The sequence below is a fragment of the Bombina bombina genome, chromosome 3 (genome assembly GCF_027579735.1).
Source record: "Bombina bombina isolate aBomBom1 chromosome 3, aBomBom1.pri, whole genome shotgun sequence".
NCBI classification, from domain to species: Eukaryota; Metazoa; Chordata; class Amphibia; order Anura; family Bombinatoridae; genus Bombina; species Bombina bombina.
The window spans coordinates 159,462,960-159,478,356 of record NC_069501.1 but is presented as its reverse complement, the minus strand read 5'-3'; the positions used below and the strand labels follow the sequence as shown (position 1 = coordinate 159,478,356).

Here is a 15,397-nt window from a genome sequence, read left to right as displayed (position 1 = left end):
AACAAAATTTAGTCCAGAGAAAAAAAACATACATTTCAATATACTATATAAACAGTTTTCATATTATTCACTTTAGATATTTATACAATTCTCATTATTAAAAAAAAAAATCCATATTTTAGAAGTCAAAGATTTCCTGGTTTTACTCTGTATAAGTTATTGCATCTTAGTGGGTTTCATTATAAGTAACACAAAAAACTCTGTTTTGCTTTACATTACGGGAGACATTTATAAAGCTGTGAGATGCAACTTTATGCAGCCAATAGTAAAGAAGCAGCAGTCATTAGAACAAATAACGATAAATGTGGGCAGCATATTGCTGCCCACTGCCCGCGATACCAGGTCGGACAGGTTCACTGGAGTGAGCCTTGCCTGCCTGGTGCTTGTTAAATGTCGGCTTAAGACTTAAATGGACATAAAAGTAAAATTTAAAGGGACATGAAACCCAAACATTTTCTTTCATGATTTATGTAGAACATACAATTTTAAACAACTTTCCAGTTTACTTCTATTATCAAATTTGCTTCATTTTCTTGGTATTATTTGTTGAAGGAGCAGCAATGCACTACTGGTTTCTAGCAAGAACCTAGTTGCTGCTCCTGAGCTTTCCTAGATAAACCTTTCAGCAAAGGATATCAAGAGAAGGAGGCAAATTAAATAATATAATTAAATTGAAAAGTTGTTTAAAATCGCATGCTCTTTCTGAATCATAATAGAAAAAAAAATGGGTTTCATGTCCCTTTAAGCTTTCCATGGCGTTTACTTCTATTATCAAATTTACTTTGGTGTCTTGGTATTCTTTGTTGAAAAGCTTTCCTTGGTAGGCTTAGGAGCAGAAATGCACTTATGTGTAGCTGGTGATAGCTACACATAAATGCCTCTTGGTTTCACTAGTGCCCAGTAATTGCTGCTCTTGGGCTGATTTTGCCTATGTATCTAACTACCCTACAGGAGATAAACACATATTCGTCAATCACAATCTATCACCTGAGGCATATTTTGCACTTTATTCTTTGCTGAAAAGGACACTTTTCGTTTCAACATGATCTCAATAGAATTTTTTTGGCTATTCCCTGCACCTATGACCATGTTTTTGGTCCTCAGAGAGAAGGCTATTTTTATTTTGGAACTAAACAATTCTTGATAATGACACTCTTTTTTTAAGTCGAGTCCAGTTTTGCTTTTTTAAATTCAGCACATCAAATTACTTGATAAAGCCCAAAAATGGCTTTTTGCATGTTAGCAAGTATTCCAAGAACATTATGTTGTACAAGGCACTCTGAAATGTCCACAGGAGACATTTTAGAGATTTATTAGCATACATGGCATAATATTCATTGCAATTGTAAAGTCCATCTGCAATGGGCAGGACATATATTTACATATGTAGAGGTTCATTTAAATATGTATATGAATTGAGTGTGTGATACCCTGTTCATCTTATGGAATCTGCAAGGAAAGTGAGATCAGATCCTCAACATCTAGAATGGAGTGGAGCAATCTCTTTCTGTTAATGTTTGTTTCTACATCAAAAACACACTATCGTGATCGTCACTATTTGTACAGGCGTCTTCATAACTGGCCTTTAATACAAGATTGTGTAATCATGAGTTAAAAAGTGAGTTCAAAGTGAGCTCAGATCCTCAACAACTAGAAATGGCATGGAACAATCTCTTTCTATTAATGTTTATTTCTACATCACACTTGCAATGTTGTGATAGTCATTATTAGTACAGGCGTCTTTATAACTTGCCTTTAATACAAGATTGTGTAATCATGAGTTCAAAAGTGAGCTTTTGCAATCCACATCCATCCTCACTACTATTTAAACATGATGGGCATACTAGGCATGTTTGCTCAATGACTATATTGTCACTTTCCGGGTGGCAAGATCTGAAAACAAGAAGAAGACTACTGGTCTCTTTTACAAGGACTTATGATATCTTCGTATAATGGATTTAACAGTCCTAAAATTGAAAATGGGAAACTGCTCTATTGTAATATTTCATCTGCAAAGAAAATGTTCAAATGAGATCGCACCTTTGTGAACATGTTTTTAAAAGAAAACACACCTTAGTAAACACAAAGTCCAAAACACATTCACAACAGTGTGTTTTACAGTGCTGGCACCTATTAAACTTCTAAATGGGATTGCATCTTCGTGAACAGGGGTTTAATGATGAGGAACAAATGGGTTACTTCAAAAGCACTTTAGTGTAACATTAAGAGGTGTGAAAGGACTATAGTATTTAAAGGGACAGTTAACACCAGAATTTTTGTTGTTTTAAAAAATAGATAATCCCATAACCCCTTAAGTACCAGGAACGTACAGGGTACGTCCTACAAAAAAATGTTCGTTAGTGACCAAGGACGTACCCTGTAGTCCTTAGGGGTTTCAAGTGGTGGAAGCAATCTAGATCACTTCCAACTGCTTGAAAGATGTTGTAGTGATGCCAGCATGTATCTTCATTACACGGAACTTGGAAGTATCACCGGCAGTCAGCAAAAGCGGCGTGGTGTGACACGGGGGGGGGGGTGCGTGTGCATGTGCCGATTCCGTTTTCACACCAAAAAAATGTGTATATTGAGGGCTCTCTTGATATTGGGCAAGCAAGGGATCTGGGAGGGGAAGGGAGGAAGGATATTGAGGGGGGGCAGCTTCACTACAGAAAAAGTCTGATTTAATAAACAAAATAAAAAATACACTATTTTAGGAGCAAACTGGGTACTGGCAGACAGCTGGGCATAATACACGTGTGGTGCGCAGCGGCATTTAGCAGCCTTCTAATTACCAAAAAGCAAAGCCAAAGCCATATAAGTCTGCTATTTCTGAACAAAGGGGATCCCAGAGAAGCATTTACAAACATTTGTGCCAAAATTGCACAAGCTGTTTGTAAATAATTTCCGTGAGAATCCTAAAGTTTGTGAAAAAGTTTGTGAAAAAGTGAAGAATTTTTTTTTATTTGATCGCAATTGGCGATGAAATGCTGGCATGAAATATACCAAAATGGGCCTAGATCAATACTTTGGGTTGTCTACAAAAAAACAATATATACTGTACATGACATGTCAAGGGATATTAAGGGATTCCTGACAGATATCAGTGTTACAACGTAACTATAGCTAATTTTGAAAAATAAATGGTTTGGAAATAGCTGTATTTATTGCCCTATAACTTGCAAACAAAAAGCAAAGAACATGTAAACATTCAGGACAAAATTTAGAAACTATTTAGCATGGGTGTTTTTTGGTGGTTGTAGATGTGTAACAGATTTGGAAGTCAAAGTTAGAAAAAGTGTGTTTTTTTCAATTTTTTCATCATATTTTATCATTTTATTATAGTAAATTATAAGATATGATGAAAATAATGGTATTTTTAGAATGTCCATTTAATGGCAAGATAAATGGTATATAATATGTGTGGGTACAATAAATGAGTAAGAGGAAAATTACAGCTAAACACAAATAGCCTTGGTCCCAAACGGTCAGAAAATGGAAAAGTGCTGTGGTCCTTAAGGGGTTAATTACCCATTCCCCAGATTTGCATAACCAACACAGTTATAATAATACACATTTTCCCTCTGTAATTATCTTGTATCTAAGCATCTGCAGACTGCAACTTATTTGACAGACTTGCATTTTAGCCAATTAGTGCACCTGCATGAGCTCAATGTTATCTATATGAAACACATGAACTAATGCCCTCTAGTGGTCAAAATGCATTCGGCTTAGAGGTGGCCTTCAAGGTCTAAGAAATTAGCCTATGAACCTCCTAGGTTTAGCTTTCAACTAAGAATACCAAGAGAACAAAGCAAAATTGGTGATAAAAAGTAAATTGGAAAGTTTTTTAAAATGACATGCCCTATTTGAATCATGAAAGTTATTTTTAGACTTGACTGTCCCTTTAACACACGAAAAGGTCTTTTTGTGATTTTTTTTCTAGTGAAAAACTGATTTGAGGTTGTAGGCTTTTAACGCACAGATTTTGCTTTGTGATCAACAAAAAAACATGCCAACCAAGGCCAAGTTTCCATTGATGTGGTACATTTTGGAAACTGGTGATAAAAACATTTATCTCCATTAAAGTCTATGAAGATTTTTTTATGTTACCACCAGCCTCTACACTTGACCATCTTAATGGAAACTATGCCCAATTCAGCCAGAAAGCCATTTTGGGAGGACATAGCCAATAAATTGTGATCAACTGAATAGTTACAACCAATTAATAATGCAATAATAATATGTTCCAACACATTAAATCATGTATTTCCTGCACTCTTATGTCCCTTTATAGGGACATTCTAGTGTAAAAATAAAATACTTAATTTTAAAGTATTTTAGTTTAAATAGTTTTTTACTATGCATAAGCGTTAACTATGCATAAGCGTTTACTATGCATAAGCGTTAATACGCAGTCAAAGTTGTGCTTTTGTGCCACTTTAAATAAGGAATTGCGATGCAGTCACATGCAACATCTTCATGTGGAGCAGAATATAAATATTCCAGAAGTCCAACTCTAAGTATGTGTTTAATTTTTTTTGAGTTAAGCATATAGTGCCAGATGTACTAAGTGACGGGGGGACAAGGCTCTTAACGCAAAAGAGCAGCTAACTGTGAATCCACTACCAACATGTACTATTGCACAAGAATTTAGCTGTACAACTCTGCCCACCAATCGAGTGGGAGCAAGGCCTGTCAATCACCGCAAACAAAAGTGTTTAGGGCGATTTATCTCCTACACCTACACTAAATAGAGTGTTTCATTCTTACAGTAGAATGTCCCTTTAACTTTGAATAGAATTAATATTGTAAAACAACTGTAAAAGTGTCAAGCAATGAATGGTAAAATATAAGCATAGCCAAGATGCTTGAGGTGTGTTGCTGTTTTTCAGTTTATTTTGTAGAGCATGCTGTTCTGCGCAATAGGATGTATTTAATTGAATCACAAGCTTGTAATTCAACAAAAATGTACCAATAAGTAGGTAATAACATTCAATTAAAGACAAGTAAGGCAATATCACCTTAAAACGCCTTACCCTTGAAAAACGACAAGTGGAGGAGGATAAAATAGGGTATTAACACTTTTCAATTAGACTAAATTACTTTAATCCTGCAAATAATGTGCTCCTTTAATTAGAAGCTCTCTTCTATATTACAAAATGATCGATGTCCACTTTAGAAGATTCATGTGTTCCACTACAAAATCACTTTACATAAACATTACTTTGCTATTGCATCTAGACTAATTTTGTGTATTTTTTTCAAAGCCTCTCATTGATTTAATTATACTGAAAACATATTTTTCCTTTAAATAACTGCATGTTAAGAGTCAAATATTTTTTAATAAAGCTAATCACAATATGTTTCAATATCGGCACGTTGCTTATGTAGCATTTTGAATAAATAATTTCAAGAAAAAATTGTATATTTAATGCATACAAACGGCATGCCTTTCTTTCAAATTGATCTGGATGGATCAGAACAGAACAAATCATCTTTCAGTGCAGAACATATGTTAAAAATGTTACTCCTAAGCAAATATATATGTAACTGTCTCTTAGCTCAGCATTAATTGACTATATTTAAGGATCATTAAACTCAAAGTTGATATTTTTGGAAAAAGTTAAATTATATGTAAAAAAAACAATTGGATGTACTAAGGGACAGTCAACACCAGAATTTTTGTTGTTTAAAAAGAAAGATAATACCTTTAATACCCATTCCCCTGTTTTGCATAACCAACACAGTTATAATAATACACGTTTTACCTCTGTGATTACTTTGTATCTAAGCTTCTGCTGACTGCCCTCTTATTGCAGTTCTTTTGACAGACTTGTATTTTAGCCAATCAGTGCTCACTCCTAGGTCACTTCACATGCATGAGCTCAATGTCATCTATATGAAACACATGAACTAATGCCCTCTAGTGGTCAAAGTACATTCAGATTAGAGGCCGTCTTCAAGGTCTAAGAAATTAGCATATGAACCTCCTAGTTTTAGCTTTCAACTGAGAATATCAAGAGAACAAAGCAAAATTGGTAATAAAAGTAAATTGGAAAGTTGTTTAAAATGATATGCCCTATTTAAACCATGCAAGTTTTTTTGGGACTTGACCGTCACTTTAATTATTTTGCCTGCATGTCCTCTAGAAATGGTGATGGAGGTGTATAAAAAATGTATTAGAATCCTTAATATGCTGCATTCTATCTCTAACTGGTAACAGCATATTAGATGAACTAGCACATTTTCAGGGAATGTCCATAATGTGCAAAATATTATATACGCACACATACACACTGCTGTAGACTATGGTTGAGCATAGATCGGTTAATCATTACAGTTTGGCGACTTATTAATCCAAGCATCGGTATCCTAAAAAACAGCTCTGCTTGTTCTGGGGTAACGGAGTCATGATACAATGGTCTGCATGATTGGCTGTGCTCCCTGTTTATTGCTTTGAGTCTTCATTACTCAGTATCAGTCATTTGATAGGCTTAAAGGGAGATGAAACCCAAAATGTTTCATTCATGATTCAGAAAGGGCAAGTCATTTTAAACAACTTTCTATTTTACTTCTAGCATCAATTTGTTTTTGTTCTTGTGGTATCTTTTGTTGAAAAGCAGGGACACAAGCTTAGGAGCCGTACCATTTCTGGAGCACTAGATGGCAGCAGTTTTGGAAGAATGTTTTCCATTTGCAAGAGCACTAGATGGCAGCACTATTTTCTGGCATGCAGTGCTACAGATATCTACCTAGGTATCTCTTGAATACAGAATATAATGGAACAAAGCAAATTTGATAATAGAAGTAAATTGGAAACTTTTTTAAAACGTTATGCTCTGTCTGAATCAAAAAATAAATTTTTGGGGTTTTATATCCATTTAAATGTAATTGGCTTTAGCGTTAAAGCGATACTAAACCCACATTTTTTTCTTTCATGATTCAGATAGAGCATGCAATTTTAAGCAACTTTCTAATTTACTCCTATTATCAATTTTTCTTCGTTCTCTTGCTATCTTTATTTGAAAATAATTTTTGGTTCAGATAATGGACAGCAATTGTTTATTGGTGGGTGCATTTAGCCACCAATCAGCAAGCACAACCAAGGTTGTGAACCAAAAATGGGCCGGCTTCCAAAATAACATTCTTGCTTTTCAAATAAAGATAGCAGGAAAATGAAGAAAAATTGATAATAGGAGTAAATTAGAAAGTTGCTTAAATCTGCATGCTCTATTTGAATCATAAAATAAAAAAAATGGCTTCAGTTTCCCTTTAAGATATTAATATTTTTGTAATTTGTGCACTAGCTAAGAAATACTTAGCAATTGTTTTTTTTATGATAAGTTGAATGCCAATGCCTTCAAGAAGAGAGGATTTGCTAGAAAAAAAACATTGGAGACACATCAATTCAGTCAAAATTAAGATAAGGCAGGTTTTTAAAAAACAAACAAAAAAAAAAACTTTTTTTTAAGTTGTTTTACCCATAGCTTTGATGTGATTATATCGTACTTGTACATTTTTCCCATAACTTAAACTGGAGATTTGATGATAATCATGTTTATTATGGTAGTTCTAACTATGTATGAATAATGATGTTGTAACAACCGTAGCGTACCGAATTGCCATGTATGTTACATTTGTACTTGTTTTAATAATGTGTCTGTAAAAACAGATTTCAAAATGTTATGTTTTTAAAATGTTTTGATATATCTGTCTATATAGGTGTAAAAAATTAATCTCTTTTTGAAGTTCCTCTTTTCAAATTTGATATGCTTGTTTATTAATATAAACTACATTAAAGACTTCTATTATTACTATTGTCATAGGGGGCATATATTTGCTACAGTATGAATAATGTAATAGATTATACTACAATTACAGCTACTGACCAGGTCAACATTACATTTTAACTGCAGATTTTTATTCAAAACTCACATCAATCAACTCACATGGTCTTGTCAACTTTATTTACAGAACAGTGGCAAAATTTGGCCATTCCACAACAGCAATAATAAAACAATCATTGTCCATTCTTCAATATGATTCATAGTGCTATTCACTTACATTATAACTTACCCTTCAAGGTATCATGGGAAATTATTCCTAATTGCTTACATTTTATTAGGAACATAGTATATGTCTTGTATAATACCACAAAATATTTAAGTTTTTGGTACTCACCTGACTCCCTTCTTTTTGCCAGAAAACAGCTGGTTGAGGATTTCCTTTGGTTTCACATGGGAATGTTACCGTTCTACCTTGTGCTACAATCTGATCTCGAGGTCTGACAACAAACTGAGGTGGTGCTGTAAATAAGATTGCATTTATTAACAAATAACGGTGACACACAGAAATTGCATTCTAAGTTTTTTTGTAAATGTATATGCTTTTCATATTTGAGTTTCAAGGTTTTTCTCTACACAACCAATTACAATTATAAAAACTGTCAATGCCCCAATATTACTTTGATTACATTAATTGGTTAACAGGAAACAGCAAATCAGGAAAAGGTTGCTGCTGAAATCTAGTCATCAAATTTTGACAAATGATAAGACTTTCTTTTTTTATTGCAGTACACATTTTCATATGTGGTTTAAAATGTATATATCATGTGTAGCTTCTTCTGGTAACAATACTGCAACTATTTTACAATATATATTGCTAATACAGATGTCAGACGAGGAAACAGATGGCAAATTTGATTCCGAAAGACAATATTTTAATTTATAAGACCCATAAGGTAAAAGATAGCATCTGTATATTAAATAATATATCATAATTAACTTTGGACACACATTTCATTAGCAATATTTACCTAGAATAACAAGTCCATAATAATAAAAGTCACTGAACATATTCTTTAGTTAAAAGTCTAGGTTCTATTGTGGAACTGTCAAAGTACTTTTTATTCTTTAGATTTTAACATTTATCAATGTGTGTATCAGAGTGTCATTATCTGAAGTCAAAGTTGTTTAAATGACAGTGAATTTATCATAAAGAATGGATATATCAATGTCCAAGGAAGGTCAACTCCTGGCATTTTAAGTTACACTATTAACATTATAAGAGAGAGTGTTAAATATCTTCATGAATTATTGTTTGAAAACACTCTCAATGTTGTAATGTGTTTAAATTATATTGTGAATTAATGAAGAAATAGCATTTTAAAATGAAAACAGAAATATCATCCCACGTTTTCACATAAATAATTTTACAATTAAAGCAACTTTTCTATTATCTAAAATATTGTAAATTACTACAGCCAGCAAGGCAAAAAATAGTTTATGAATAATTTCATTTTAAATAATATTTTGCAAACATCAAATGTAGTATTCTAAAATTATATTTCATTTTTGTAAATTATGCTTTGACGTTCTAGTCTACAAGCACAAACTTCAATCAATGTCACACGTCTGCTCTGTTATGCTAATCACAGTATGTGAGAGTGTGCAGAATAATATGGAAATTAGATTGTTGAACATGAATAGAAAGCACAGGCCTTGTGTAGACTGGACTTTATGATGAGGGGGTAAAGGAACCGAAGGTTAATCACCTAATTTTGTAAGCTGGTGGAATGGTTTAGAAGAAAATGATAGATAATGAAGAATCAGTCAAAAGTATTATGCAACAGTAAATGAATAAGATGTATCTGCCCTATCATATTCCAAAGTGCAATCATTTTTCATCTTAATCTACAAGTTTTAGGCTTTGTGTTCTTCAAATTCAAAACAGTTGGGGAAAAAAAAACTTTCAAAGTATATTTAATGTGCTAACAAATTTGTCTAGGTTATAGAACCATGCTGAGTCACATTTACAATGCAATTTCAACACATCAACTGAAAAGCGCCTAATTTAATCAATTTACTTAGAATGCATTCACAGTCAGTGATCATACCAAAAATAGGAGGCTGTTGAACAAGCTATTTTTCATTCAAAGATCATTTGCATAACACAGGGCTATAAAACTTAGAGAAAAAAATAAAAACAAATCATAATAACTATAAATATTTATATAGTGAATTCATGCCTTGAGAATATTGGATTGTATCAGTGTTGTGAAACAATGAAAATCTGAATATTTAGCAACCAAGTGACTAAATAAATATATAGACCAAAATATTACTACATTTATATGTAGATATATTAGATAGTAACAGTGACATTATAATATATTTTAAACAGGTCTTGCATATTAGGGAAAGAAAAGCTAAATATGTATACAGGCGTAGCTCAGAGATATTGCGGGTTAGATTCCAGACCACTGCAATAAAGCGAAGATAGCAATAAAATGAGTCGCACTATTTTTTTTTTCCCAGTGCATATAAAAGTTATATTTACACTATACTGTAGTATATTAAGTGTGCAATAGCAATATGTCTAAACAAAACAATGTACACACCTTAATTAAAAAAATACTTTATTGCTAAATAATGCTAACCATCATCTGAGTCTTTATAGGAAACATCTATAGGAATCAGACGGGTAGAAGGCCCTGCCAAGAGTCGCACTGTTGTATTCAGCTCTTAAGAAGGTGATCTACAAACAGCATGGCTCTTTCTTTTTACTGGTACTGTGTATATAGGTGTATTCATGTGTATTTATGTGTTTATATGTGTATATATGTTGGAAAAAAATAGCTCTGATAGACTAGCTCAACACAGGGTTTCCACAAACCCCCAATTTGTAACAAGAGCAATATATGGGAAGCACAATAAAGCGACATGCAATAAAATAAGGTATGCCTGTATAAATATGATAAAGATTGCATTTGTTTGTGCATGATAGAAAATGGCAGCTACTATCCACCTCCACTATCTAGCTCTGTTTACAACCCTGCCTACTATGGTACTATGACTTAAAGGGACACTGAACCCAAATTTTTTCTTTCATGATTCAGATAGAGCATGCAATTTTAAGCAACTTTATAATTTACTTCTATTATCAATTTTATTTCATTCTCTTGCTATCTTTATTTGAAAAAGAAGGCATCTCAGCTAAGGAGCCAGCAAATGTTTGCTTCAGGACCATGGGCAGCACTTGTTTATTGGTGCTAACCAATCAGCAAGGACAACCCAGGTTGTTCACCAAAAATGGGCCGGCATCTAAACTTACATTCTTGCTTTTCAAATAAACATACCAAGAGAATGAATAAAATTTGATAATAGGAGTAAATTAGAAAGTTGCTTAAAAATGCATGCTCTACATTTTTTGAGTACAGTGTCCCTTTAATGTGCAATTGCAGCTCATTATAATGTTTAGTAGCAATACTGGCCCATTCTCATATCACAGCTCTACTTGCAACTTGGCTCACTGTACTGCTACAGCTTGACTTGCAGCTACTGCTCACTGTACTACCAAAGCTTGACTTGCAACTGCAGCTCACTATCCTAACACAGCTCTACTTGCAGCTGCAGCTCACTATACTACCGCAACTTTACTTGCAGCTGCCGCTCAGTATACCACTACAACTCTTGAAGCAGCAGCTCACTATACCACCAATCACCAGGCAGTAACACTTGTACTGGGGTCAGAAGCTCTGTTGTAGCTTACGAAACTACCACAGTTCCATTTGCAGCTGCAGCTCACTATACTACCACAGCTCTACTTGCAGCTGTAACTCACTACTTGCAGCTGCAGCTCATTATACTACCACAGCTTTGCTTGCAGCTACAGCTTACTATACTACCATAGTTTTTCTTACAGCTGCAAGCTTACTATACTATTACAGTTCTGCTTGCAGCAGCTTACAATTCTACCACAGTTCAACTTGCAGCTATAGCTCTCTGTGCTACCACATATCTGCTTGCAGTTCACTATACTACCACTACTTGCAGCTGCAGCTCACTATACTACCACAGATTTGCTTGCAGCTACAGCTTACTATACTAACATAGTTTTTTTTACAGCTGCAAGCTTACTATACTATTACAGTTCTGCTTGCAGCAGCAGCTTACAATTCTACCACAGTTCTGCTTGCAGCTGCAGCTCACTACGACTACAGCTCCACTTGCAACTGCAAATCACTATACCACCACTCACTGGCAGTAACAATAGTAACATAAAGGTACCAGTGTTACTGCCCAGTAAATTACAAGGCTGTTCATTGTGATCAGCTGTAAGGCATTGCTTTTATTTACTAAATGCCAAAACAGCAAAACTAATTACTTTTTTGTGATCCTGCTAGAAAAGGGAGCAAGAAAAATAACTTGCAAATTTGTCTGATCCTGACTCCTCTTCTGTGACAGGATTAGAGAGACGTAGAACATCTTGAAATTAAAAGATTTTTTAGCAGTCCTGCAATAACTAGGTGGGTTTGATTTTTTCAAATGCATTAACAACCTTATTTGCTGCAATTGTTTTTAATGGTCCCCACACTACCTGCATTATATAGAAGATAAAATTCAAATCTGAGCAAACAATGGTTGCTACTGTCACTTTTGCAATATCCTATCACCTCTTCCGACACAAGTAGTAACAAATATATAGAGGAGTTAGGCTTGTGAAGTCTGCAGTGTACATTTCCATTTCTCAGATATGTAAAACTCAACATTTTAAAAGTTGACAAAATAAATAATACAGGTATAATTTAAAGTTGTTTTACTACACATAAATAAACATATTATATTGAAAATTCTAAGGGCTAGATTACAAGTGCTGCGGTAATAATTTGTTTAAAAAGTTGGAAAAAAACCTAACACCTAAGATTGCGCAAAAGCCATTGCATATTCGCATCCCCAAAGTCAATGGAAAAACAAAATGGTTGGGAAAAAAACTAACCATCACACAAACAACATAGCATATTCGCATTAATGAATCTCAGATATTTACAGAAAATATCAAGTTAAAATCTTTATTAAATATGAATATTGCATAAATATGTTTTACCATGTTTTTATCTCCTTAATGGCAAAGGGATATAATGCACTATGTTTATATATGTGAACATATATATTAATGCTTTTAAATGTGTATATATGACTGTAAATACTTATGTACACATATAAATACATTAATATATATGTACATATATATATATATATTCACACACACATACATCTTAACAATGTATATGTATGTGTCTCAATGTTAAAGCCATTTGCCTGCCTTTTTTTTCTAACACCCGAGATCTCCAATCTTTGAGCCCTTTTAACTTTTTTGTGCAATATTTTTAATTAAAAAAATAATAGACAGTGCTAATATGAGTGTAACTGTACTTTGTATTTTTAAAGTGTTTTGTGCAACTTGTTAGTTTCATAAAACAGTTAAAGGGACAGTCAACGCCCATGAAAACTTTCTACCATACCTTAGATCAACAACAAAAAATGAGCCTGCACCGTCCGCATCCCATCTTCAATAACACTAACGTTAGGTGGCTAATCTTCAATGAACATTTAATTAACAGAGGCAGATATGGCCGCCAAACTCCTCCCCTTCCTCCTCTGTACCTTTCTTGTTTTAAATAAATACTCGTTCACAGGGACATTGTTCTATTTCTAATGCGCTATTTGAAATAGAACAGTGTCTTCGTGAACTTGGCTAAAGAATCTAGCTGAGGATTTGATTCTCATTGGCTGAAGACTTGGAGAAGAAGCCTCCTACGTAACAGGGGGAGGAGTTTGGCGGCCATATCTGCCGCTGTTAACTAAATGTTCATTGAAGATTAGCCACCTAACGTTAATGTTATTGAAGATGGGATGCGGTGCAGGCTCATTTTTTTTTTTATCTAAAGTATGGTAGAACGTTTTCATGGGTGATGACTGTCCCTTTAACCACAGCTTTGAGATTGTGGTAAGTATTAAAGCGTAAAGGGTGACTGCACTAGCGCAATCGTGATATTCGCTATACTTGTAATATCAGTGAAATTAAAAATGGCTTGCAAAAACACGATTGCACTAGCGCAAAACCATTTGCACCTCACTTGTAATCTAGCCCAAAGTATTCTATGTCTCTTTGAGATCTAGCCTCAAATTTGTCTTCAATTGACTACTTGGGGCCCCATGTATTAAAAGGCGGATGGACAGCTTCTCAACTTGCAAAGCTGTCTACCCACCTTCGCTGCATACGGGCAGCGGATCTGTTTATCCACTGGCCTGTGTGTATCATTACACACTCCGATGAGTGTGTAATGCCCACCCCTTCATTCGCGCGACTGTCAATCACTGAGACTGAGCAAGCTCTCAGGGATTTTTCTCTAATGACCAATGCTTCTTACATTGCAGAAAGCAGGCTCGCCTATGCGAACCTGCCCCGCAAGAGCTCCGGAGAAGCTCTCACTGCTTCATATATGGAGTTAGAATGGCTAGATAATTGTGAAGTTGTAGATAACACTTTTTTTTCTAAGTGAAATTGATTGAACTTCAACACAGTTAAAAATATGATTTAGTATTAACAGTTCATACTGTTTATATTTTCACTAGATATGTTGGTGTAAAAGTAGAACCTTTCAGTGTAAAATTTAGGCTGCTATTGATGAGTCATTTACTACATGTACATGTTTTGGCATGCCTGATAAATATTTTATAAGAAGTAAATAATGTATCACCATTATTAATGCATTAAACAGTCCTACATTCAGCCATACACAAGGTTGTTTTCATTCACAAGATCTATCACTGTCAGTTCCAAACAGTGATGAAGTGGGAACATGACCTTATACAAAACAAGTTAAAATATTCTCTGTCAACCTCGAATGGAGAAAAAAAAAAATCAATAACAACAAACAATAGTTATTAGGAGCCTTAAGCAACCTTGTTAACTTTTCATAATTAATTTATCTTTAAATGATATATATTTTACCATAGGTGTAGGTACCTAGAGGCACACTCAAACAACACAATAAAAAGGAAACAGATTACAGCTCAAAATCAAAGAGGCTATATGATCAACAAAGTCAAAACAAAGCTGGTACGATTCTATGATAAAGGATAACTGGAAGCATTTCCTAAAAGACATAACACAGCTGTGGTGCATGACAATGTGTTGTTCTCATCTTAACCGTTTCAGTGCTGAGACACTGTGAATTACTATGCTAAAGCTGTTTATTAGCCATTTGCCCTAACTGAAATTAAATAACAATACCCACACATACAATATTTTTTTTGGCAGACTATTTACTTAAAGGAACATTACACTTTATTTTTTTCTTTTCTTTTGTGATTCAGACAGAGCATGTGATTTTAAACAACTTCATAATATACTTCTGTTACTTCATTCTCTTGTTATCCTTGTTTGAAAAGCATGCCTAGGTTGGCTCAGGAGAAGCAATGCATTACTGAGTTAGCTGCTAATTGGTGGTTGCGCATAAATGCCTCTAGTCTTTGGTCCACCAGTTGTGATCAGCTAGCTCCCAGTAGTACATAGCTGCTTCTTCAGCAAAGGTTAACAAGGAAATAAAGCA

The 15,397-nt window shown here is 34.2% G+C and overlaps 1 protein-coding gene across 1 annotated transcript in view; it reads right to left on the bottom strand.

Annotated features, from left to right (window-relative positions):
• Window positions 1-15,397, bottom strand: part of ROBO2 (roundabout guidance receptor 2) — a 637,624-nt gene that overhangs the window by 141,388 nt on the left and 480,839 nt on the right. Inside the window, exon 8 of the mRNA XM_053706022.1 lies at window positions 8,182-8,306. Within this exon, the coding sequence (XP_053561997.1) occupies window positions 8,182-8,306 (125 nt within the window). The remainder of the gene's footprint in view (window positions 1-8,181; window positions 8,307-15,397) is intronic.